This window comes from Leptosomus discolor, chromosome 4, assembly GCF_034619465.1.
Source record: "Leptosomus discolor isolate bLepDis1 chromosome 4, bLepDis1.hap2, whole genome shotgun sequence".
In the NCBI taxonomy this organism is placed as follows: domain Eukaryota; kingdom Metazoa; phylum Chordata; class Aves; order Leptosomiformes; family Leptosomidae; genus Leptosomus; species Leptosomus discolor.
In genome coordinates, this window is record NC_141394.1 from 40,390,899 (window position 1) to 40,417,737 (window position 26,839).

The 26,839-nt window shown below is 36.5% G+C and overlaps 1 protein-coding gene across 1 annotated transcript in view; it reads right to left on the bottom strand.

Moving 5' to 3' along the window:
• TLL1 (tolloid like 1) overlaps positions 1 to 26,839 on the bottom strand; it is a 139,775-nt gene that overhangs the window by 45,705 nt on the left and 67,231 nt on the right. The window contains exons 4-8 of the mRNA XM_086463938.1: positions 26,161 to 26,313; positions 24,010 to 24,127; positions 12,571 to 12,749; positions 10,650 to 10,755; positions 7,069 to 7,193 (exon numbers count right to left, since the gene is read on the bottom strand). Coding sequence (XP_086320064.1) covers positions 7,069 to 7,193; positions 10,650 to 10,755; positions 12,571 to 12,749; positions 24,010 to 24,127; positions 26,161 to 26,313 — 681 coding nt within the window. The remainder of the gene's footprint in view (positions 1 to 7,068; positions 7,194 to 10,649; positions 10,756 to 12,570; positions 12,750 to 24,009; positions 24,128 to 26,160; positions 26,314 to 26,839) is intronic.

A 26,839-nucleotide genomic window follows, 5' to 3' on the forward strand; every position in this document is an offset into this window, starting at 1 on the left:
TCTACTCAAAATACATTTAACTCACTGCAGATGCAGAATGGAAAACAGACTAGTTACTTTATGATTATTCAAAACAATTATTTTAAGCCAGTCTGACATTCATTCCATTTTACACAGGATGTTTTTATTCCATGAACTATTTCACTTGTGTGCAGTCTGCTAACATAACCAAAATTACAGCAGTCTTTAAAAGTCATTGCTGTCAATCAACCACAAAATTATATTATTTTGATGAAAAAAATAAAAAGTTAGCCATACCCTTAGACATGTACTTTAAGAACTAAAATGAAAGTAAAACAAAAGCTAACATCGCATGATTTGCACCACACTGGAATTTCAACGGTGGTTTCATTTAATTTAGTACTTTGCCCACATGAGAGACTGATCTCACCTAAACTCACTAATTTATATTGATACAGAAAATTAAATCCTGTATTCAACAAAATCTCTTTCAACAGTGATTTGTAGAGATACGAGTAATAAAGCAAAGCAAATGCAAAGTCCTAAATTACCAAAGGCTTTTATATTTTTTATTATTGAAGCTTTTAGCACCCATATCTCACCTGTCAATCATGCTACTAGCTGCTGGCAGACTGGTTAATAATTCCCCTTCACACTAAAATCTGGCACTGGAAACTCCTGCCACTCTCCACCTCTAAAACTGACTCTGATAGAGTGTCACACCTCAAGTCAGTCATCTTTTTTGACCTTACTCAAGTTGTTTCACCCATTGATTTTGCAGGTCTGATATGAGAGATGTGAATTTGAGAATATTATCCCATGACTGACAGTGTAATCAGATCTGCAGTGTTTTCAAATTACAGCGCTACCACTGCCAGCAGGTGAGCCACTGTATCATCAAAATCTCAATGAATTATAAATGATCTGGAAAACCCTTAAATAAAAGGGGACAAAAGAAGAGATTGTTTATGACAAAGACGGACCACATAGCTGTAAAGGCTGTCTTGTTAAAACGCGTCTAAGATGTAATCTGACAACTGCACTGTAATATCAGGCATAAGCTACATTCAAGGCATTAAATATGCTCTCTGACACTGAAATGGTTATTGTGGTATGGAAAGAAAAGAAAGATTGGTGCAGCTCTCAAAAAATTTAATGGCTAAAGTCACCATCACTTTCCTTTAGGAATGAAAAAGGAAAAAAAAAAATTCTTTTCCTCTGCTCATTTAAAAAAAAAAATACGGTCTTATCTTTTAAATATTGCAGGCAGCCACAGCAAATGACACATACAAAATAGGTATTCAGTGCTAAATAATTATTTCTGTACAAAGCCTTTTCAGTGAAAAGGCTATATCCATAATTAACCACAATTTATTTTTAACACAGCAATGAATGTAAACTTGAATAAATTGCAGAGTACTGTACTGAGTTCCCCCAGCGTTACTCAACTGTATCATAGCTTACAATGCATACATAAAGCACTTAAGAGAAGACCAAGAGTAAAATCATAGTCTTGTACAGTAAAGGAAAGCAGAGCCCAGAGAGAAGATACCCTGCACAGCAGATATACACACACCTCAGGAGATCTGTGAGGATCCAAGTATTCTGATCACTGCTTTTAGAGTCCTCTCTTGTTCTTCCCCCCCTGTATGGCTTCATTGAGACACACTACATTGGTGTACTCTCACAAGGCATGCAACCATATTTCAAGCTTTAGTAACTGCTTGCTCTAGCTATAAATATTTCGCCAACAATACAGTTGCTAAGCAAGCCTCAAACAGATGACATGATGAGAGATGAGGAATGCTCTTTGTCCAATCTTTTCTGCTCACATTGCATTTTGTTCAATTAACTGTAACTTTGACTCACAAATATTGATTATGAAGTCATGCAATGCACACACCCACATAATGTGAATTATGTAAGCAAACAAAATACTATCAAGTATGTGGGACATATGAGATCAGTTCAAATGCAGCGTTGCAATTAGTAAGAGGAAAGGAGGAAGACCCTGGTCTTCCTTGCTAACCCCTTTACTATCCCTCTATTAAAGTCCCTAAATCACCCTGTTATAAAAGCAAACACATTAATAAATTAAGCATAATAGCTTTACATTTTTAAAACAGTTCAGAATTTATACAGAGTGCAGGATTATTTTGTCCAGAATATTAATAATACTCAATGTTCCATGTACAGAAGTTGTATATAGCCTTAAAACTATAAAGTTGCAAAAGGTGCCATGGAACATTTTCTTTTTCTTGAAATTATAGAATAAAGGTAGTCAATACAATAATTTAATTTATATCCATATTAAAAGCCTTGGAGCTCTCTATCAAATCAAAATTTTCATAAATATCCGAATTTAAGGGAAGCATAAGAAAAATTGTAATTGGATAACTTCGACTAAGAATTAATACAATTAGAATTTATAAAATATGTTTGGCCTTTATGTTTTTAACCATATTTACTATTTAATTTAAAATTCCTGGTAACTCAAGGAAACTATAACAAGAACAGCTTATACCAATCAATAGTTGAATTAATTATCTATGGGATCTGAGTTCCAGGCTGGCTTCCAGAACTGCTGTAGACAGGGTGATCTTTGGGCATTTCTTGTTTAAAGGCACATTCCTCTGCAATGGGTTAATGGCAACTGAAACAGTTAAAATTCTCTCACTAGAAAGCGTAAAGGTTTTCTCTGTAATTGGACTGTGGCAACGACAGTATTTGTGATCAGGCTTATAAAATGGTATATTATAAACATTTTACCATGTGACAGACCATTAGTAATGGAGACCACTTTGGGAAAGAAATGTAGAAGGAAAATTAGTGTTAAGGGCCACTTACTTAAATTTCCTAAGAACTAAGCTTAGTATATTTCATGTCAGATGAAATTAATTACAACTTCAACCTTATACACCTCTACTTTATAAAGCATTTGTACATTTTTATTCTGTTGTTAATCAACATGGCCAATGTTTTCTCTGATTTTTTTTCCCCTCTCTCAAATGTTATGCCTTATATCAATTTTACTAGGCTATACCACTTGCGGAAATGCCACTTCAGCTCTCCACACACACACACACACTGCAACCAAAAAACCTATGTCCTGTCTGTTTTACAGTTTGAGAAGGTTAGACTTCCAATAAGCCTTTCTGTAGTAAGGAAAGGAACACTAGAACACTATTTTTGCTTCTCCTAGCAATGAGTGCAGGCAGCAGGTAGATTATATGCTTACACAAAGCAATTTCTACAAGTGAACTCTGCAGCAGTGTTTAATTACATAGCCTGTGTATAACACCTGTCTGGGCTGGCCTACACACATGGTCAAGTTCCATTAACGATTACAGTGAAATCTGCAAATGACAAAGCCCAAATCCTTCAGGATACTTAGGGAACCAACTCTCATTCCTTTGTCCATAGCACTAGCAAATACATACTGTCATATACAGCTAATTTAAGTTTACCCTTTTCCAAAGAGAATTAAGACCTTTCATACTTAGGCCCAAGTCTGTACAACTATACATATATGGCGTGCTTTATGCTGCCACAGAACCCTAAAAATGGCGCTGATAATGTACTTGTTAAACAAAAAGCTTAAATCAGTTTACTACAACATTGTCTTACTGTTGACTTGATTCCCCTTTATAGTTACAGGGAAATGGTCTTAATCTAAAAACCTTAATCCTCCTTATGTAGTGAATAAAGGCTGACTTTTGAAGGTAAACACTGTTTTCTAATCCAATAGAGATGGAAGGAAGTTAAGCCTGAGGAACAGCAAGAACAGCATAAAAAAAGAGCGAGGCTAGGTATCCTTCATCTGCTCTTTTCCACACATACTGTCACAGATCCTGGCAATTCGTAAATTTGCTGAACTACTTCCATCCACCTTTTCTCCCCCTGAACAGCTTTCTACTGCCAGTTGGAGCCTCCTTTCCCATCCATTATTCAGCCTCACTCTACCCACTTCTTTCTTGTCCCCTCTTTCTGCCTGAGAGTAACCCCCACCATTATTTCCCTTTTTTATTCTCTTGCTCCTATAAAACTACACATGAATTTTAAATCAACTACAATTTCTATATAAAACTGTAAACATAGATCTGTGTTGAAATTTTAGTAGCTACACCAGTAGAAAACATATTCTATTATTTCATTAGACAGTCTGAAAACTGTTGTAATACATACAGACTTGAAGTTCAAGATCTGTTCTCAAATGGCAAGACACTAAAAGTTCAAAATAAGATTGGCAGAGGAAGGACCCTCAATTTAGTTGCTTGCTTTCTCCTTCTGTCATATACCAATGTAACTCAGTACTGAAATGTAACAGATCCCTATCAGCAATTCTGTTTTCCTTTGACAAGAATCCTAAGAAAAAGTTAAAAACAAACCAAAATTGCTGTTGCCAGATTGTTGAGTCCTGGCACTTACTCAGCTGATGAAAGACCAGTTATCAAATCTCATGCCTTGGCTTTACCAACCTCAAAACTGTTTCTCTGTCACTAAGCCCTTTCCTGAATAATGACCCTGAATATCCTGACTACCTAAAACAACCCAGAAGGCTCAGCTGCCTCACTGCTGTGAGGATCAACTGTATTCTCCAGCAGTCCTCAGCTCATCTTCATGTTCACGGGCCCCAGAAAATGCAGCCAGCTTCTTGGACCAGAAACTGCTTGCAAAAATAACTAGTACTCCAAATGAAACATACACAATACCACAAAATCCTTTATCAAAGAAGTGTGCATCTCTGGAAAATACTGATTTATTTAAGTTACTGTTTTCTGTATTTTCATTGTTTTACATTTAAGGCAACACAAATGAACACATGAAACAGTGTAGACGTTATTAACATTTGAAATATTCACTGCTGTTTTATCATAAGCAGACATCATGATTAACATCTTGTGTCTGAAATAGGAAATATAGCACGCCTCCAAAAACAACAATGTCAAGGATTTTATTGCTATATACTATGAAGATCACATGATTCTTTTCATAAAACCAAGAGCTTAACGTCTGAATTTTCAGTCTCACTATTTGCTCGAAAATTTATTAGATCACAAGTATCGTGCAACTTTCAGAGAGTTACTTCTTTATTGGATGTTCAAGTGTGTGTTGTGTTATTCAGTCATGCAGCTTCCATTAAAAATATTAACTGGAAAAAAAAAAGCAGGTTAAATAGTATGCTATTTAAAATTTGTAGCAAAATCTCCTGCCTTTTCCTCTCTCTTAAAACTCTCTTTCATGGACTGGCTTACCTAAGTAAGGCTAGAAAACCAATGTCTTTTATCCCAAAGTTTGCTGAACTGAAGTGCCAGAAAAGGGGTATGATTCTGCAACCACCGTTCATTTTTATTATCCATCTGAACCGTGCTCACTAAGTGCTGCAAAAATAGCTTACTTTTAAAATGCACACTACTGCTGAACAAACATGGGTTTACAATACTGTGAAACTAACTTTCAACAAGACTTTCAAGACATTGAAAGAAATGATAACTCATCATTACACATTTTCATGAATTACATGAAAAGCACATTTTCTTTCAACAACTATTTGAACATTAGCTCAGAAAGCACATTGCGTCTTTTTCAGTTGACTGAAAGTGCATGTTAGAATATTATATATACACTAAACAGCCTATGTTGTCATTTTTTTTTCTTCCGTCTTAAGTTGATGTGACCATAATATACCAGCTACTTTCACACTGTTTTAAATTCTATGGACAATTTTTGTCTCCAAAATTTGTCTCTTATTAAAATGTATATCTATTCTCTGTGTTTATGAAGTTGTTGCTTTCTGTATATGCTTATTAGAAATACTGCTGCCAAGAAGAATGCCATTATTCAAGTAATTTGTGTACCAAAATGAAAGAGCAAAAATTATTCAAAAAGGAATAGTTGTTAAAGAAAATATGTTAAAGTGGTTTCTCCTGTTGTAGGCCCAGAAGCACTGTGCATGTTCTCAGTATACAGAAGATTGTGATTCAGTATACTTACAGCACAAATGTAAAGCATATTTCAGCTGTACAGTGTACATCAAATGCACATCAGATGCCCCAGATCTTCAGTAGATTGCACTGCTGCTGATACAAATTTGAAGCAGCTCCATCACTTCAGTCCCGATCCCTCTTTTTAGTCCTTCTGTACTGATCAGGTGGTAAAAAGTAGCCATATATCTGACTTAAACCAGTTACTGAGACTTCATTAATTCCCATGAGGAGCAGGAGGGCTGTAAAACCTATGTGGCACAGAGCTGGTATGTCTAGCCTCCTACAAGGACCTTGCGGGCAAATTGTGGCTGAGAGATAGCACTTCTGAACTGTTTCAGCTGACACCAAAGGTTAAAACTGGTATCAGCCATAATTAGAGCAAGGAAAGTAAAACCTCTTGCTTTGAGATTTCCACCACTCTGCCAACACTTAGAAAAGAACTAGCATTAGTGAACAACAAGAACTACAGGGTTAACTCTGGGTTACTCCAGACTTGACACTGATATCTCCGAGACAGACAACAACTCTACCCCAACACTATTTTGGGATAAAACATTAACATGCATTGAAATTATAGGATGCTAGAATTAGGCAGAATATGTGCAAATACTAAACGTATCTGTTAAACTGTAGAAATTTTATAATAAGATCTAACCAGTTCATCTATAAAAGAGTTTACAACTTAGTTGACCTGGTTTGTTATTTGTCAGATTTTGAAAAAATGTAATGTGTTCAGAGCTGGTTGCAATAATTTAATTCGCTCCTTCTGCACTTTGCTTGAATTAAAATAAAAAAAGGACTCCAGTCTATATGAAAACCAGAAGTGATATTAAACATCTTTTTTTTTTTTCCTAATCATTGAATGGCTAAGGAAAACAAAGACTGAAATGTCATTGAACTAAGTGTTGTTTCAAACAGTTTAACTGCCCTTAAGTGTTTTGTATTACAAAGACCTTATCTATAAGGGTTTTTTTTATGATTCAACTATTGAATTGCCTACATCAGTTGCCCACATGGAAACAGACTACTGAGCAGCTGACTCAAAAAAATTATCATTCCTCTTCAACAAGTCAAACAGTTGCTGGTATATGTGCTAGTTTGTTTGTTCATAGTGCAATACCTGGACATCTATACAGCTTTCTTGCCTGTGCAATATCTCCTTTACTTAGACGAGTACGCTGGCCAATGGCAGGTCGTATACCATTATCATCACGGGAAGGGAGAATGGTATCCAGAAACATGCCCCTAAAAAAACATAAAAATAAAAAATAGACCCCAAAACCCCCTATCAGGTTTCTGTCATAAAACTGTCTGAATTTTATGAATGTATAATGCTATTTTGTAAATCTAGAATTTACATTTGGCATAAATAAGAGGGTAAAATGCAGAACTTTAAATACAGAAAACGTAATAAAAATTCCTCAGGTTGGCAAACTTTATGCAAAGTTATCAAAAAAGGATTTTTCAGTACATCAATTAACGTATTGGCTTTTATATTTCTGTTCGACAACAGGAGGGAAATCCCGTACTACTATTAAGACTACATGGAAAAAAGGCACTGCTGTTAAGCTCTTGCTATATTGAAAAAAAAATCTAAAATTATATGAAAATACATAAATTGGGCCCTTTCACAAAATTCTTAATCACAAAGCTCCTAATTCAAACAAAGTTTTTAAGGGAAGTCTTTAAGTCTGACTTACACGTCTTAGAGCAGGTAAAGTAAGGTACATTTTCCAAGCATTTTTCTGTCAGGTGCTATAACAGATCTAACTCTACTCTAGACGCTGCTGCTTTTGAAACAGAAATGCTTACTTGCCAGCCTCTGCTTGGTTTACAATAAAATACATCAACTTACCGTATGTGATTTTAGTAATGTTTACCCTAAGTGACTAGACGTAACAGAGAAGCACACTTGCTCCAAAGGTACAATTTTATTAAAAATTTCCCAAATTTTAAATATGATCCGAAATACTTGGTAGTCTCAAATAAATTTCAAAAGAGTAAGGTACAAAACTTAAGCTCTATTATCATGTCACAGAATTTGAAAATCCCTGAAATTCCATAAAAAGGACGTTAACAGATTAATATGTTTCTGTATTCTCTTGTTGTTTTTTCTTGTTCCTTTTTTTTTTTTTTTATGTACTGTCTTGTATACTTGTAAGACTTTTATTGAAAAGGGAGTCTTGTTTACAGGCATAATGTAGGTCCAAAAAAGAATTAGTAGTAAGGATCTTTATAGTTAGGAATACTGTTTATAAATACAAATTGTATTTCATGCTATATTAAATGAACCATTTTGCATATTTCAGGTGCATACTGCTCTCTTTACCTAGTCAGAATTTTTGTGACACCTCTGTAAATTTTGCAAAAAAAAAAAAAAAAAAAAAAAAAAAAGAATCATCTCAGGATGTTACCCTAACCTAAACAGTGAAGTAAACTGCTTATGGCATTATTCAGTTTCTAGAAATAAGGCAAATTATTATTTCAAAAAAGTGGTTTCATCTGTAAATTATAATTTGTCTATAAATTATAATTTTATTTTCCACTAATTTTTAGTACAATCTGAAACTGATGCTATTTATATTTTGAAAAATGTGAAAACAATCCTCTCTGAAATGTCTTAGCACTTGAATAAGGAACAACTTGTAACAGTTTTAATACAGCACGAATAACATCATTGTGTGTGACTAGAACTTTATGATGTTTTCTGATTTTTACTACTTAACCAGGTGAGTGAAGTCTAACAACACACATTTGGCAATATGCCACACTGAGCACGACTCACACTTTCAAGATAAATCAGTACAAATCAATACATGACCTCAAGAGTCTGCTCATTGTTTTTAAACAGTATGAAGTAGCAACTGCTTGTACCTTGGGGCAGGGCATGCCTACTCATGGCACTATCAGTTTTTGCCAGCTTGGAAAGTGGTGAGATCAGGCCCACAAATCAAATTACCTTGATGTTGTCATTGCCTTAGGACTCGGGGGGGTGGGGGGTGGGGGGTGGGGGTGGGAGGGGTGTTCCAGCTTGTTAAATTACTCTATTTTATATAGGTTCTTATAATCTCTTCCTTAAGATAATGGTATCTGTAACTGAATTAAGCAATGTGACTAATATCTACCTCATGCGGCTCATTCCCATGCTCTTCCAGGGGTGAATTACGTGTATGCTGAACACATCCTTTGGTAGGGCTTTTTTTTTTTTTTTTTTTTTTTTTTTAATAGTATCATTTATATTGAGGAGAGCAAGCCTAAGAAATTTGCAAAGGCTGGCGAGGTTTCTGGTCATCTTCAGTTTATTTCAGGGTCTCATATTGTCTGGTATTTTTGCCTTAAAATGCATGAACTGGGAAAAAAAAAAAAAAAAGCAAAAAAGCTAAGCACATAACTTTTCAAACTAGCATTTTTTGCTGGGGGTTATTTGAGGTTTCTTTTAATTTACATTATTCTAGTATTTTTATAGAGTAATTAGCTGAACTACAACTTGGTATGAAATAAACAGGAGACTGGATTAAAGACGACTCCTTCGTTTATTCTCTAGAGTAGGGCTAGCCTATGGGAACAGCTCATGGTACGGCTCTCCACAACCATGTAGAGTTTCTGATCAAGCCCCACAGGAGTTGCTATGGAGCTGGGAATGGATCAGCCTGCAACAGGCCAGAGCAAAGCCAGCAGATCTCTTTATTACATGGTTTGATGACAGTAACAATCTGTACAAACAACAGAAAAGCAGCTGCAGCCTCTGTTATAAATCATAGAACCATAGAATGGTTTGGGTTGGAAGGGACCTTAAAGATCAGGTAGTTCCAACCCCCTGCCATGGGCAGGGACACCTTCCACTGGACCAGGTTGCTCAAAGCCCCAGCAGCGGGGCAGCCACAGCTTCTATGGGCAACCTGTCCAGTGCCTCACCACCCTCACAGTGAAGAACTTCTTCCTTACATCTAATCTAAATCTACCCTCTGTCAGTTTGAAACCGTTACCCCTCGTCCTATCACTACACTCCCTGACCAAGAGTCCCTCCCCACCTTTCCTGTAGGCCCCCTTTAAGTACTGGAAGACCACTAGAAGGTCTCCCCAGAGCTGTGCTGGCAGTCTTCTCCAGGCTGAACAACCCCATCTCTCTCAGTCTGTCCTCATAGGGGAGGTGCTCCAGCCCCCCGATCATCTTCGTGGTCCTCCTCTGGACTCGCTCCACTGACTGCAGTCCTTAGCAAAATCTGTGGCTTGCATGCTAGATGTCCTAATACCATAATGTACTTTGCCTGCATAATCCATAGTTACTCAGACATTATGCATCAAATGAGACCTCTCTTTAAGAGAGCAGATCAGATCATGTTACACATAAAATTCCTAACCATTTCACTCATTTAGTTTTTCTAAATTCAAGTTTTTGTGGAGACAAAAAGAAAGTGAGTATTATATGAAATGATGTTTCTGGATTATCTTGTCTCAAAATCTAAAGAACTGAAGTAAGATCAAAAGGCTGCTTTGAAACGGAACAGAAACGAAACATGTTTAAAAATATGATTAAATTATTCTGACTTAAAATAAACAAGCTGTGCTTTGACTGCTGTAAGAATACTATATTGCAAGGGATATTTTAAGTGATTTCAAGATACTTAGAAAAGCATATTTCTTAGCATTCACAGAGAATAATAGAATTAAAAGACAAAAGGTATAACCTGAGACTCCAACCTTGAGAAGGTGTTCCTGGCATAGTGCATAATGCTGTCAAAGTCATATGGTTCCCCAAGGGAGTTCACCTCTCCAGGCTCCATCTTCAAGAAGTTGTATTCCTGACCTACAAATGATTGATAATTAGAGTTTCTTTAACACCTTTTTTTGTGAAGATAAAAAACAAACAGAAAAAGAAAAACAACAAAAATCCTAATCTAATCACTCACCAACATTCTTAAATCTTAGCCATTTAGGAGTAACCATGTGATTTTATGAGCCAAGAGGGCAGAAGTGTCTTCTGAAATACACATCAAATTCCTGTATTTGGCATTTAGAAAGACTGTTTTCATTCACCCAACTCAGATAAAGGCCCCACACATTATGTTACACTTCATGTAGAATCCATAAAATTTGCTGGCTTGGTTCTTAATTCCAAAAAGGAATCATTTTGACAGCAAAGGCCCTGGATGAACCCTCCTCATTGTAGACTCATTAGACTGGATATTAAAGACACTTTGCTTCAGCAAAGGTTACTCTCTGGGACCTCGTGTAACACAAACACTACAAAGTCACATTTTCAAGAGCCAACTGTTGCAACTTAATGAAAGCAGAAGACAAACAGAAGAATCATACTTAGTTCATAATTCCAGACAAGAAGCTCTTTGTCCTCATCAATGTATTGACAAACAAAGCACCCTTACTCCAACTCATATTCCCATTGGTGTCTTGCAAAAAAACTGCAGTGGCATTAACATTATTAACCAACAAAATTTGCGTAATATAACAAAACCCAAATGTCTTGGTGGCCATGACATCCTGATCCCATTTAGCGATCCTCAAGCTCATGCTACACCACAAGAAGTGGTTTCAGCCAGAAACTAGAGAAACAACTGAAAGGAAAAGCAGGAGGCTGAGGATGGTACTCCATCTGATTTTCCTCATCGCAGAAAAAGCATAGGGGAAGAGCACTGATGGCATCTACAGAGGTCAATGACACAGAGAGAACAGAATGAAGGCTTGGATGCGCCTGGCCTTTCAGGACTTCAGAGACTTGTGGGAGTGTGTATCAGCTGCCAGTCATGTTCCAAGTCCTAGTTGAGGTGGCAAAGATCTATTGCATCTCAAATCTATTTTGTTTCTAAACAGTTTCTATAAGAACAGATAAATACTCCAAGCTATCATTGGAAAATTTCTAATTTCACCTCTTCTTGAGCAGTGAATTCCCTTAAGTCAAAAATCAGTGTTTCACAGACGATGCACATTTATGAACATTGCAAATGAAACATGCCTAGTTCCTTCCCATCTTGCCCACATGACACAACTGTGAGCACGACAGCTAGACTGACAAAGAGATGACAGTCACGGTTTAAAGGTTCCTCAGATGCTTTGTCTCAACAACACCAAGGCCACTGGCTAAAGCTGAAAGTTCTGTAGGGAAGGCATAGTGTGGAAACCATGGGAACAGTGCCCATCTTTCTCATAGATTCAAAGTCCTCAGCTTACCTTCCAGTTCTAAACTTCTTGGGCAGCTAAAAAGCTATTGACATGTTTTTTACTTACCATTCAGTAAAGACTACGAAAGAAAAGCCCTTTTTCAAGCACGGAAACATGACTTTTAAAGGGCTTTAAGAGCAATGGCTTCCTTCAAAGTTTTTGAGCATAATTATTATTTCTCTCCTAGCCAACGCTATTTAATGGCTTGCTACTTGGCCAGATTTTTAGAAAAGATTATATTTTACTTGCAGTTATTTCATCAGCTTGAGATCAGTCTAGCTAAGAGGAATAGCTGGCATAAGTACTCACTTCTACTATTCAGTCTATCCCTGCTATTCAGCATTCAATTTTAAGAGAGTTGAGCAGATGAAGGAAACACCAAAAAAAAAAAAAGACTTTTTTTTTTTTTTTTTTTTCCTCCAAAATGCTTATCAGAATATCTCACCAGGCTGGATGTTTTCTCTAATGATGGTGACATGGTCATCACGGTCTGGTCGTGTATGTTCGTGCCAGAAACCAATCACATGACCCAACTCATGGACAACTATACCAAATTTATCACAGTTCTTCCCAATAGATATAGCCTGAGGACCATTTCCCCTTCGACCCACATAAGAACAGCACCTGTAATTAAAACACAAACACAAATGAAAGTTTTCATGCATATCTCTACAAACCATATAGAAAATTCAGTTAAAATATGACAAAATAATATATTAAAAAATAAAGTAAGAACAACTCACTATGCAATGTCTGAGTCTCATAAACTCCCATCCTAGTGCAAGAACAACTTATTATTCAGAAAACCTAATAAAGGACACATGAATTTATTTTTTTTTAATTCAAGGTCTTAAAAGATGCGAGGTATGATCAACAGGATTATCACTTGTGGCCTTGTATCTCAGAATGACACAGTAACTGCTTTTCACCCAAAGAATCAATAAAAATAAAGTTGACTGGAAGTACTGCCTCACCCATGCATATCACTGCTTTCTTGCCTAAGCACACTCAAGAGGCATGCAGAGAGAAGCAGAAAGAATAAGTAAAGGCAAAGTTTCTTCAGTGTCATACTTTGCTGTGGCTGTGCGTCTTGACAGCACTCACTAGACTCTTTGTCACTCAGTTCTGATAAGTTTGCTTTATTTTTATTTGAAAAGTCACCCTACTTCATTAGTTCCATTTATAAAAGGTACAGAATTGATGCAAGTGAAATTGTAGTCCTTTTAAAGATTCACTTAGCATGCAGTTGAAAACACAGAAGGAAGATATCCTGAATGAGACACAGAATCCTGTGATGCCACTGTGCAATCCCTCCTCATTTTTTGTTTCTCTGGCTACGGGTGATATACAATGTCATTTACAACAGCAGTATATTAGGAAGCTAAACACTCTAGATATGTGCGAACGGGGTTTTTTTCTCCCAATCTTGTTTTAATTGAACCTTAGTCCCAGAAAGTCATATTTTTCACAAAAAAAAACCACCCTGCTTCGTAACTGCTCTCATGTTTCATTCCTGTTCCACTGCTTTTCCATGATTCCAATGTAAACTTATGGAACAGAGATACCCTTTTCAGTATTCATACTGTCAACATTTATCCAGAGATGTCTGCTTTTGGTTAAAGAAAAAAAAAGTCTGCTGACTGTACTAGCAAAAGGAGAGAAAGGAGATTAAAGCAAATCCTAGCAAAACTGAAAACTATTTTAGATTTCATAAGCTGATTCTCTGTCACCTCTGAAGTTCTTAAATATTTCAAGCTAGCATTATATTCCATAATAAAAGCCTGATTTCCCATCTCTGCTCTGTAAATTCTGCAGTCTGTCAGGTGGAATGAAATTGTACTGACCAAATCACCTGCACCTCTACCCTTTGCCTCCTCCCTCTTTTTTTTAAAAAAACCCAAACAACCAAACACATGTTTTCCGATTTAATATTTACACAGCAGAATGTATTTGGTCCTTGAGGAGGTCGATGCTAGTGTGGAGAATGATCTTATCCTTAATACACCTCTGTGGGCAGTACAGGGAGCAATGCTGATAACGGATTTAATGCTACAGACAACACTTGCTTGTTCCTCCTTTTCAGCTTTTGTGAGAGACTTTTCACTGGTTAGCTGGCTGGTCATTCAGTCTTGGTTCGTCTTCTTAACTGATTTTTGTTAGTGTCTAATACAACTAGAATTTTAAAATACGAGTATTAGAGAAGTACAGCCCAGGCTATTTTAGCTCACAATGTCTGTTCTTAGTAAGCATATACTGGTTTGGCACTAATGGTTAAAACCAAGGATGTACAAAAAAATGATAAAAATATCTTAAAATCATAAATGTCAAACAAGTTACTTTATAGAGAAAAATATTACTACAACAGCCTAGGAGGGTTGTATCAAGGATTTGGAAGCTACCTTGAAAATACTGTTGCGAAAAATTAATGTCCACATTACAATCATTACTTGCTATCTCAACTGCTTCTCAAGTTTTCCTACCCTCAAAATAACTTAAATCTTTTCTTCCTGCTTTAGATAGTTCCAAGGATAGGTATGAATCACCATTTTAGGGCAAAGCACTCAATTAGGCTCACTGCTTCAGCTAGAGTTGTGCAATACCATGTCTAATTAATTTCTTAAGGTGTCTTCCCTTGACAGCTCTCTTCAAGGCAGGTAAATAAAAACAATAGCAGTTTAGACTCCCTGCTATAATTCTGTGCCATTGACAATGTTGCAGGTTTATGTGCTACTGTTCCACATCACAGTAAAAGAAAATAAAGAACAGCTGTGTATTGCTCTGTGTATTTCCCTCACTCTATATGAACTCTATTAACACAAAATTACTATTTACAATATTTATTATATAGAAATATTATTATAAACACTTATTTAAATAATAGTAATGGGAAAACTACCTTAAAATGTGCCCCAAAAATACAGCATAGGTTATAAAAAGGAGCAACAGATAGCAGAAATAAGATTAAAACAAAAATTTAGAGCAGTTACAGCATTTTATCTCACGATTCCACAGTGGATTTTACCTTTGCACCTGACATGCTGACATGGTTTTGCTTAACATATTTTTCAGACTGCATGTTTGCAGAATAAATATTACGGCTTCGGGTGAATATGTAAACATAATTAAAGCACTACAGATATTTTCAATATCATTTTTACCCAGGTTTTTATCTTTTACTAGTCACTCAACTATTTGGAAGTGTTTCTACTGTGCAATAAGGAAATTACCATAGTTCATGCAGTCTCTTATTCACTCGTGCTCATCCTGGGGAGAAAACTGTTTGGATCCTTAAGAAGGCTTTGGGGTTTTTGTTGTTTCGTTGTTGGTGTGTTTGTTGTGGGTTTTTTTAAAACATCCTAACAGTGTTATTTACTGTCCTGTCCAATTAGAGAGGAAACGCTGGAGTACACACTTTGTACTTTTGAGCCAAAGGTAGTAGAATTTGCAGTAACTCTTTGTTCTCAGAAAAGTTCTTTCAATCAAAAAGCCATTAAAGACCACCTGTCCTCAGTGTAGGATTCCCATTTCACTGTCATAGGCAGTTGCATTATGTACACCAAATAAATTTGTGAAACACAGTTCTTAGGTCCCAGACCTCAAATCTTTTAGAAAAGATTGTTCTTTATCTTTGAACACTTTGAAGTAAGGACTAAGACATGGCATTTGCCTTGGCAGTCTACAGGAAACCACAGTAGAAAACACAAGAATCAATCAAACGAAGAAATCCACATTCTGTGAAAGCATGTCTCCATTTCCGTATTAGGTGAACTTAATGAGTTAGAGCTTTCTACCTACGTTAAGGTCATGTACATCAGTATGGTAATTATGCAATACTGACCTTAAATTGTGCAAAGCGATAAAATGCATGACAGTGCCTGATGGTTGTTTTAAAAATAGAAAAGGATAAAATGCACGCAATCTCTGAAAATTCACATTGCAGACTACTAGATATGGATAAAATTCCACTGATTCTTGCATAATTCGGGTTGGAAGGGACCTCTGGAAGTCTGCAGTTCAACTCTCTGCCCAAAGCAGTGTCAGATATAAAGTCAGATCAGGGTTGCTCAGCAATTTACCCAGTCGGGTCTTGAAAACCTCCAAGGATGGAGACAGCACAGTCCCTCTGAACAACCTTCTCCAATGCTTGGCCATCCACACTGTGAAAAATTTATTCATTATATCAGTCTGATTCTCTCTTTCTTCAGCTCAAGCCTCTTGCCTTGCATTCTCCCATCAGGCACCACCATGAAGAGCCTGGCTCCCTCTTCTTGTTGCCCTTCCCATAGGAACTGAGGGGAGCACCTGAGACCCCCTGAAGCCACCTCTTCTCCAACTGAGCAAACCCTGGACCCTCAGCATCTACTCACATTACAAGTGCTCCAGCTCCCGAGCATCTTGGCAGCTCTGTGCCTAAGTCCTTCCAAGTTATTAATATCTTTCTTGTACTGAGGGCCCACAACAGGATGTAGGGTCTGTCTGTAATCTAGCAAGTGTTGAGTAGAGAGGGACGACCCCTTCCCTTGAGCCACCAGCTGCTCTTCTGTTCACACAGTCCTGGGCACTGTTGGCTGCCTTTGTTGCCCATGGGCAGCTTCTGCACAGCTCACTGCCCCATGGCCTTCTTCACAGAGCTGCTGCCCATTTCGGCAGTGCCTGGCCTATCTTGCTTTTCCTTTGCAGGTGCAGGGCTTTGCACTTGACGATGTCAAACTTCATAAGGTTCCTGGTGGTCAGTTCCTCCAACCTGCCTGGGTCCCTCTGGGTGGCAGCTCTACCATTCAGCCTGTTGTCTGGTCCCCCCCTACTTGGTGTCATCTGCAAACTTGATGAGAGCACGCGTCGTCATCTCTTTATGGGTCATTGATAAAGATGTTAAAAAGGACAGGTCTCAGGATAGGCCCTGCAATACTGCACTTTCAGTCACAGTCTGAGTCCAAGCCATTAATCAGAATCCTCCAAGTCCAACCACGCAAATAATTTTAACCTATCTAGTTTTCCATATATTTATAATCCTGCAAAATACACCTTAGACTCAACACACAAACACATTTGTTTAAATCCTGGACTACAATTGGTAATTCAAAACCTTTATGATTTCAATACAGCACATGATGGCAGTGCAAGATATTGATGAGAACAAAGTTAGGATACCATGCATAATTAAGAAAAAGCAGAATAAATCCTGTGGTTTAAACACTTCTGCTGAGTCTCCATTTTTACCACTGTGTGGGAACTCTATAGAGAAAAATTGCAATGCAGAACTAAGGAACATTAATCGTCACTTTGAGCTTAAAGCAAATCAATAGGTTATTAAGACTGCAGGTCATAGAATATTCAATACCATTTCAATAGTTTTAACATGCTTGTGTTATTGACTTTGTGTGCATTACACGCTTTGACTAGCAAAGACATATTTGGTGGTTTAAAAATTTCCATAGATTTTCAATATAATTTTTGCACAGTGATACTGTGGACACAGAGAAAAAGGAAAAAGGGAAATAAATAATAAATAATTATTCCAAATATTCTCTAGCTCTGCTTCTATTGTCATTATTCACAACAAGGGCAAGAATTTAACTACAGTCTATCTGTTCCTGTCCTTTTCACTTCATTTGGACCAAAAGCCGGTTTAATCTTTTAAGGTTGTGCACTGTATTTTGGAAAACCTCAGACAATACCTGTGCAATAGTATCAGAATAACAAAATGGCTAGCATAACACATTAAGTTATTAAGACTAATTGCTTTTATAAGAAAATATGGTAAACACCTAATTAACCAATTTAAAATACAACTAACAATACCAAAAAATTGATTGTTTCTCAAAAACAGAGGTGCTTAAGATCACCTCTGAAAGCTTTTAGTGGTATTTCATAAATCAAACAGATTTTTAGGTGTCTTAAAAAATAATTTGACATTTTACTATTATAGTCATAAAAAACAAGAGAAGTTGGGCATTATCAAATGTGTTCAGTGACTTTGGGTACCTCGTCTGATACATTTGAAAGATGTTTTCTTTTCAGAAGACAAAAAAAAAAGTAACTGCAGTCTTTTACATAGTATTCCTCTAGGTTGTCTAACACTGAACATCTAAAACCCAACTCATTGGGAATTATTTTTTTTTAATGCTAGACTGCTTCTAAAAATAGCCAGATGAGTATGGTAATTCCCTTTCACTGGTTACTTAACAGAATTCCAGTACTTCCCAGAAATTATAAACAAATTTATTGAGTATTTCTTTATATGATGAAGAAAATCAGAATTAACACTAAGTCTTAAAATAGCAGCAGTACACAATCATAGAGGGTCATTAGGATTTGCTAGGTTGAGTGTCATGTCAAGCACACCAGATTCATCCAATTAAGTTATAAGATTCTGATCACTTCAACAACTGCACTGAGTCAAAAGGTAAGGAAAACTAAACTAAATTAATCTATGAAATAAATTAATTTGCAGTATCACGGGTTTGACCCTAGATGTGTTTGGCAAAAGACCAAGACGTCTCTGTGCTGTATGAGCACTTGTCATGTCCATTAAATTGAGTCAACTGGCAGCTTTTAAAACTCCTCATCTCTTTAATCTTTATTGCACCAGACAGCAGTTGGAGACAGTAACTATTTATGAATCTCTAATTCCATTTAATCAGTCTAGCTGATCAATGATGGCGAGCAAAGAAAAACAAATGACAGAAAGTTAAACGACTAGAACAATACACTCACTCTTTTAAGTAATAATATTTCACAGCTATTGTCAAAAATGGTCTTAAGTTAATACGAAGGAAGAGAGAATCAGGTAGGGTCAATGTTTCACTTTTTCAAAAAGCTGCACTCTTCAGAATGTGATAATACAAAAATCCTCATAGACCACAACATCAGCTTGCCATGGCACTGACTGCATGAAGTTGTGGATGAAAAACTGCAGAACTTCATAAGCATATTAGGACTGCATATCATCACCTACATTTTACACAAAGAAAGAGAAAGAAGTTCATAAAATTCATGAACAACACCTCAGTGAAGAAACAGAGGTTTTTTTCTTGGTGAAAAACCCACCTCTTTCAATCACAAATATAACTCATTCTGTACAAAGGAGATATTGGCTACGACCTGGCTTGATGAATTTGTTTGACGTCAGTGATCAATACAATTGTGGTTACTAAATGTTCTGATTCACTGCCCTAAGAGGACCTGTTGTGATGGCAGAAGCGGCTAGTGCTCCTTCACCTCCTAAACGGAGACAACTACCCTAATATTATAAAGAACGGCCAACTGAGTCCATTCATCAGTTAACAGCTGCCTATCCCTGTATATTAACATAAATCACCCCTCATTCAGTTCATGTTAATGCACCATGTTTTAGACTATGGCAACTGGTCACCTGCACCTTGGTCACACCCATCCTGCAGGCCACACCACAACCAGCAGAGACGCTGTGTCAACTGCTGTGAGCAGGAAGAGTGCCAGCTGCCAGAGTTAATTACCACCAGAAAGCATGAGTCAGCCCTAATGCCACGGATTATTTAGCACAAGTCTGAATTTCTTCTTGTTCCATAAAAGTGATTGAGCACTTTTTATAACATGTAATCTTAAAGCTAAAGAATGCCACAAAAGTGTACCTTGGGCAATGAATTTCCCTGTTTCACCAACTTTAAGAACTTGCCTAATACACGAGCAAGTTCAAAAAAACATTAAAACATTCAGAAGCTGTCTGATTTAGTCTACAATGTTTGGGGAAGCACATGAAGCACTATCTGATTTTTCTGTATCTCAGACACCTTTATCAAACACACATACAAGAGGATACAGTAGTGGTTGTAGTAAGTCATCTAAAGTTTGTCACAAAAAGTACTTAAGTCTTTGAGTGGAGAACAAAAATTGCCACAAAGTCAGATCAAAGGCATGCCGAGATGCCAGAACAATATGACTAATTGTTCTTTTTTTGTCTCACTATATAAAAAGAAGCTTGATCTTGTATTCAGTAATATTTATTAAGAGCATGTGACTAGAGGCCATCCCAATTTGCTGACCTGTTTTTTGGCTTTGTATACAGAGATGTATACTGACTGTGTCTTCAGGCACTTCCTATCTCATAGCAAGAAACATAAGGATAGAGAAGCAGTAGTGAACAAAGAGTGTTTTGATCCTGTTTACAAATTAGAGTTTTACTTGCCATAAACAACTAGCTGCATAAATATTGGCTGTAATAGATATTAATGCCAAAGTACACTGCTTTGATAGAAGAATCATAAACATTAATATCTTAATATTATATTCCTGTTCTCACATCTGCAGTATTTGGTACAAATGACCAGCGGTAATTAGAAAATTTCAAACTACTAAGTAAGTGCTTCAGCTGCACTAATTAACAATTTTTCAATAATTAACCGTTCTCAAAATCAGATTAAACAAACAGGACACTATGAAAAATAATTATAGTTTAAGTCTGCAACAGATTAAATTATTCTGATGGGAAGAAGGGATACAGCTGTAAAGGCTTTGACATTTTTCCACACAAGCTGCCAATAAGCAAACTAGAGAACCCTGATACAAAGTGGGGTATAAAGCTGGTTGGAATACTACATGAAGTGAAGATACAGAAGATGGTCTTTAAACTTGTAGTTTGACAAAAGACTGCTAAATACCATGAAGAAAAGCCTGGAACTGATAGCAACTTTAACAGATTAAAGATCTGAAAAGGGAAATACAGAATTATTCAGTGTCCTGAGATGTGTTCAACATGGCATATGCTGGAATCAGTGATGGGGTATCAGTGCTGTGAAAAGAACTCTGGCTGTTTTTCAAAGTCACTTCCCAATTGACAATTCAAATATGACAGCTGTTGAGAAACAGGGAGGTATCATGCTTAGGTACCTAAGTGGAAGGAGAGACTACAAGATATATGAATTAGCTCTAGCATTGGCTTAGCAGAAGTAATGATTCATCTGGACAAACACGCCTTAGTTTTGGGTCCTCAATTTAAAGAAAGATGTGGACCAGGCGAAAAGAATCTCAAAGAGAATAACAATGTGATCAAAGGCATAGAGAACATGACTTTAATTAAATGAATTAGGCATTTTATAGCCTAAAATAAGATAGCACTGAGAGTAGACATAATAATAGTCTCAAAGTATGTGATAGATTCCTTCAAAAAAGAAAGAGGAATAATTTTACTTTCTACAGCCAAGGTGAGCAGGAAAAAATGTTAATGTAATTCAATTGCAGCAAGAAATACCTGTTTCAGCAATGACCAAAAATACTGCCCTGAATTCCTACATTTCTTATATTAAGGATACTGAAGCAATATATTTCCTAGCAGGCTGTGAAGTATTAATTTTTGCAGGTTTTTAGAAACAAGTTAGAGAAGCATATATCAGCAATTACTTAGGTGTAGCTCTTTGTCTTAACAATATGAGACACCTTTCTGAGATGCCTTGCAGTCCTATGGGTCCATGATAATCAACACTTATCTCTCATTCATTACTGATATATAAACTCTCAACTCTAGGAAGGTCATGTATCTCTGATAACCAGCTGCTGTATTTCAAATATGCTTTTTTTCATCACTGCCCTTCTGGGATGAGCTTCCCATGAACTGCTGCAAAAAGTAATGCATTACGGTCTTTCAAAATATCCTTAATGTTTACAAAGGCTCAATAACACTTCACTTGCTAGTGTGCTAATGCTGTCATCCAAGTCATTTGTAGATATTGTCTCCTGAATTTCCACATATATGACTGTATCCACTTTCTATTTCATTAAATGCGTTATGTTTTGACTGTGTGCTCTTTGGGTCAGGGTTTATCATTTAGCTTTTAATTTGAACAGTGCTAAGTACAATAAAGTCTCCTTCATCTGTGAATGTTAGCTGCCATGGTACCGCAAACAATAATGACACAATGTGCTAACAAACCAACACAGCAGGGTGCTATGGGAAAGAACTGAGATTAATTTCAATGTGACTGGCCACGTAGCAGAAAGTGTTTGTCAATGGTTTAGTGTCACTTTTGTCTGGGCTCTTTCCATGGAAAATCCTGCATCAGCACTGTATGCCGGTGGTTAGTGCACAGTGGTTCCTATTCACTCAGAGAAGATACGTTCTTATTTATCTCACTCTTCCTGAAACGGCTTATGGATTCAGGACCTCCAAAAAAGTCATTCAACTGCCTCTTCTGTTTAGCCTGTTTTTCATCACTGGTAGACTGTTCAGAGCCACACTCTTCCCTGTTTTTATTTTAAACCTGTTACAGCCTTTGTAAATTATTTGTAATTTGTAAAGTACCCACCAATAAAACAACATTAACTGTAAAGGGTAGTGGTGACTTTGAAGGCAGATACTGAGCATATTCCAACTTTGTGGTTCAAATTGGTTGTAATAAAGCCTTCACCCTAAGGTGACTTGATCTCATGAAGCACCAACAAGCCTAAGGAATAGCACTTTGGCTGGAGAGATTTTCTGTCATTCAGCTTTGGGTACTTTGAAGCTGTAAAATTTACTTTCCACAAAACCAAGATCTCTGTAGATATCCTCAGTATCCCCATACTTCTCTTTCTAAAGTGCCTAAGACAACTTATATCTTTTACACTCCTCTGTTTAAATTCACATTGCTTTCTGCCTCTGTGAGTACAGGGAGCCACCGTGATCTTTCTCTGCTTCCAGCTCTATGTCAGTATCATTGAATCCCATCTTAAGGGTGTCATCGTCAACTAAAATAGTAGCCATGCTGGGTCAGAACAAGAGTCCATTTCATTTGGCACTGTTTCTAACAGGGGTCTACAACAGGTCTACAAGAACATGGCAGGCAAGTTCACATGTGCTCCCATAGAATAAGCTCCCCAATTGCAAGGATCTGTGACTCAGAGACTTTCCAAGGCAAAGGTGATGCCCTCCTTACAATAGCCTAGGAGTGGGTTTTATGACCTTGGCCTATGCCTTTAGAAGAATGTCAGGGGTAACAGAGACATCTACATGTAATTTTATGGGCTATAAATACATTCAGGATTATGCCTACAATGCAAGGAGGTCCCAAAACTTCTTTTCACAACCCTATCCCATAAAAATTCAAAAGTGGGCATGCAACGTGTTCATTGATCACGAAGTCAGCAAGACAGAGAGCTGTTCACTGCGGAGCCTACAACCTAAACAGAAGGCGACTATCGCAAGTACAGTATTTCCACAGGTAGCAAGCGCTCTTGGAAAATTAACATGGTGCACTCAGGAAGTTCACTGACCACTATGTGAAATTAAGAATTCTGAGTAGAATAAACAACAAACACAGCTGACTGAAGCATTTGTGAGTAGAAATATCTGAAGATGGAACGCAGCAACTAATGGAGAGCTGCCCTAATGAGTAATAAAATCGGTTTTGTTCACTTTTACACATCAGTGACCTGGAAGAAGGAATTTGCAAAACGATCAAGAATGTGGTGGTCAAACATTAGACTGTCCTTGAACAGATTTAAGAGAAGAGTTAAAATGACAATAAACAACAACTAAGCTGGAAAAGGAATATGGGATAGATGTCCATACATAATTCAGCAGTAAACATGTGACGTGGAGAAAGCTAAGAATAAACAAACAATAAGCCTGAAATACCTTTAGAACAATACATATAAATATTAAAAGCATGACAGAAAGCCAAATATAAAAGTCTTATACCTGTTTATATAGCAAGATCATTTTATCTAGAAATAGAAAAAAGGCACAAATTCAAAAAGCTACTATACATACTGCTTTCAATGAGCCTAAAGCCAAGTAGAACACATATATCATTTAAATGCATAACTACCTATTCTTTTTGCTGTGAAGTATATATTCACTTATAACTGCAAAGCTGATAAACATGGCCAAACATTGAAAGCATAAATATCTGTTACCATACACACTTACCCACATGGTCTGTATGTAAATACAATATAACTTTCTTCATCACTTCGTTCAATAAACGTAACACACGTGTACTTTTCCCAGTGCCGCATAGCCTGTTTGAACATGGCACGCTGGGTTCCTGGAAGAATAATTGTATGAGATGAAACGAGAGACTTTTCTAACTGTGTCTTGTTCCTTAAAATCAGATTTCAATACTAGGGATATAGGCCTGGAAGGAGTCACTGGATCATGAAGTCCTGTGTCCCAGCAGTCCCATGTACTGCCAGATTCCAATTAAAGGTATACTCAGACCATCAGCTCAACATAACACATCTGCCTGCAAGGGGACCAATACTGCATGACACACTCTAGCAAACACAAAACTTGCAATAAAAAAGTATGTTACACCAGAGGAAGACAGCAGAAGAAATATAGTGTTGTTTATATGCCTGCATTAACATAAGATTTGCTAAACAGTTTCCCACATGAAATTATCAAGTGGACTACATGTGGGCGGGGGGGAAGGAAAATAAAATTGAGAAACCCTGGATCCTAGCTGTGTAGCCAGAAGAAAAAAATAAAATTAAAAAAATTAAATGAAAATAAAAATCCCACAGCCTTCAAATCTGGAGATCAATTTAACCTAAGCCATGTAAACAAGCACATCAGTCAAGGCATTTGGTTTTAATAAAGCTGTCTTGAACTGTGACCAGATCTTCACATCAAAATCTTTCAGAAATCAAATGATCCACCAAAAGGGGGAAATTCTTAATTTGCGTCAATAATAAGCATATCTAGATATTTGTTTTAAAAATGAGAACCACATTCAGAAACAATCAAATCTATACTCTAGATGCATAAGCAGCCAGGCCAGCTCTCACCACAGAACTCAAAGCCAGCCTAGTATACAGTACTTCAGACAGTATAGCAATGTAATTTCATTGCCTGACAAAAGCAAAGCTTATTAACTTAGAGGCAGTGTCTGAGAATATATCTGTATTACTTCTGAGCTGGAAATCCACAAACAGTAGTACTATTTGGCACGAATCTGCTAGCAGAAATGCATCCACCTTTCAGACTTTTGCAGAGGCATGTTACAGCATAGAATAATTAAAAAAAAAATCATCTAAACCCCAAACTTTTTTAAACTTAAGACAACAAAACCTCAATGTTCATAAAAATAGCAAGTTCAAATGATATTAGAGCCTAAAAATTACAGGTTATTTCATCCCATCTTGCCATTTTCTTTTATCTTTAAGCAAGCAATGTTTTCCAAGCTTTAGGATTTATCTTTCATTATGAAAAAGGTAAAATGTTTAATATGATACGCTTTCATTTAGTTTACTACCAGTATTTCAGAAAATTATAATCTTAAAGCAAAGGTCACATTTGGTATAGCGCTATGTAAACACCCAAACTAAAAGTTTGACTGTAGCTGTCAGTTTGAAAGGAATGACTCTCTTTCTCCATATACATATGCATACTATGTGTGAGCATTTGCATGTTTCTTTTGGTTTCCTGTATTATAGCACACAATAAATAAGATGTTATTACATATCTTTTCACATCCATCTTTACTTTTATCCCTCCCTTTTCTTTTTAAATTACGTCTTACATCTACATTAATACTGATCCATCTACATTTTTCAGGGATAACAAATGTTTTAAACTTTTTCTACAGTTTTCTGCTAAGAATTCTTTATATTTTGAAGTGAGTCTTTCTTCTTGTTACAGATAATATCTGTGTGTACCCATCTGAAAAACAAACTGAGGAATAACAAAACACATTTGATTCAGTTTGTTGAAATCAGTTTAGCAGAACATGTCACACCAGTTAAATTAGTTATATTCTTGTGCTAAATATCCTGCATTTTAAAAAAACCAAACATATTTCATTACATTCTGTTACTTAGGCTCTTGAAAACAAACACGCAACAAGAAATATTAGGCAAAGAAAAAGAGTCTTCCCTTTCTAAAACATATATATTTTTATTATGTAGCTAGCCTTTGGGAACAATTTTTTGAAGCATGGCTGATGTTTTCAGAACAGTTGTACTTCAGGCCTGATCCAACAGAAACCGTTCTATTTAATTCCATAGTATGACTTTAAAAAAAGAAAAGGCAATTAAATGAATTCATATTCCTTGTCCTCATCCAAAGCACAAAGCTTACCAGTGAAATTTCCACCTATTACATATGGAATGACACCCCCTGGCCATATTCTTTCTGTTCGTGATGTAGCAGCTCTGGGAAATCGGTTTTTCTCGTTTTTCCCTGAGAATTTTACAGTAGTTCTTCCTTTAGATGTATTATTTTGCTCGAAGCCTGTAACAATAATTAAAACACTGAATGAGATCACACACATAAAAAAAGAATTAATTTCCAGCAGGTCAAACTCAGATTATTTCTTTACAGCCTTTAAAAGTAGGACATTGCTGTTATAAAACAATCTATCATTACTTAGTTTGCTGAGAAATGCTTGAAGTGAAGAGTCTAGGTCTTTTTTCAAACATATCTAGAGTAACAATTTGCACATATATTTATCAAATTGAAGGCACGTTTCATCTAAATTTTCTCATTTAGTGATCATATATTTAAAAAAATAAATAAATAAAATCACACTCCCCCTGTATTTTTTTTTTTTTTCCAATAAATTAGGATTTTTCCAGCAAAGAAGGAAAGACTTTGGACAGGCCCAAAATAATCAAGGCATTCACTGTCCCTTTCATTTTTATTGCAAGATCTGGAAAAAGCAAGTGTATGACCATCCTTAAAGCTCTGTAGAGAAAGAAGTCCTTAAAGTATTAGGTTGGCTTTTATTATCAGGAATTACAAGGAAAAAAATAGAAGA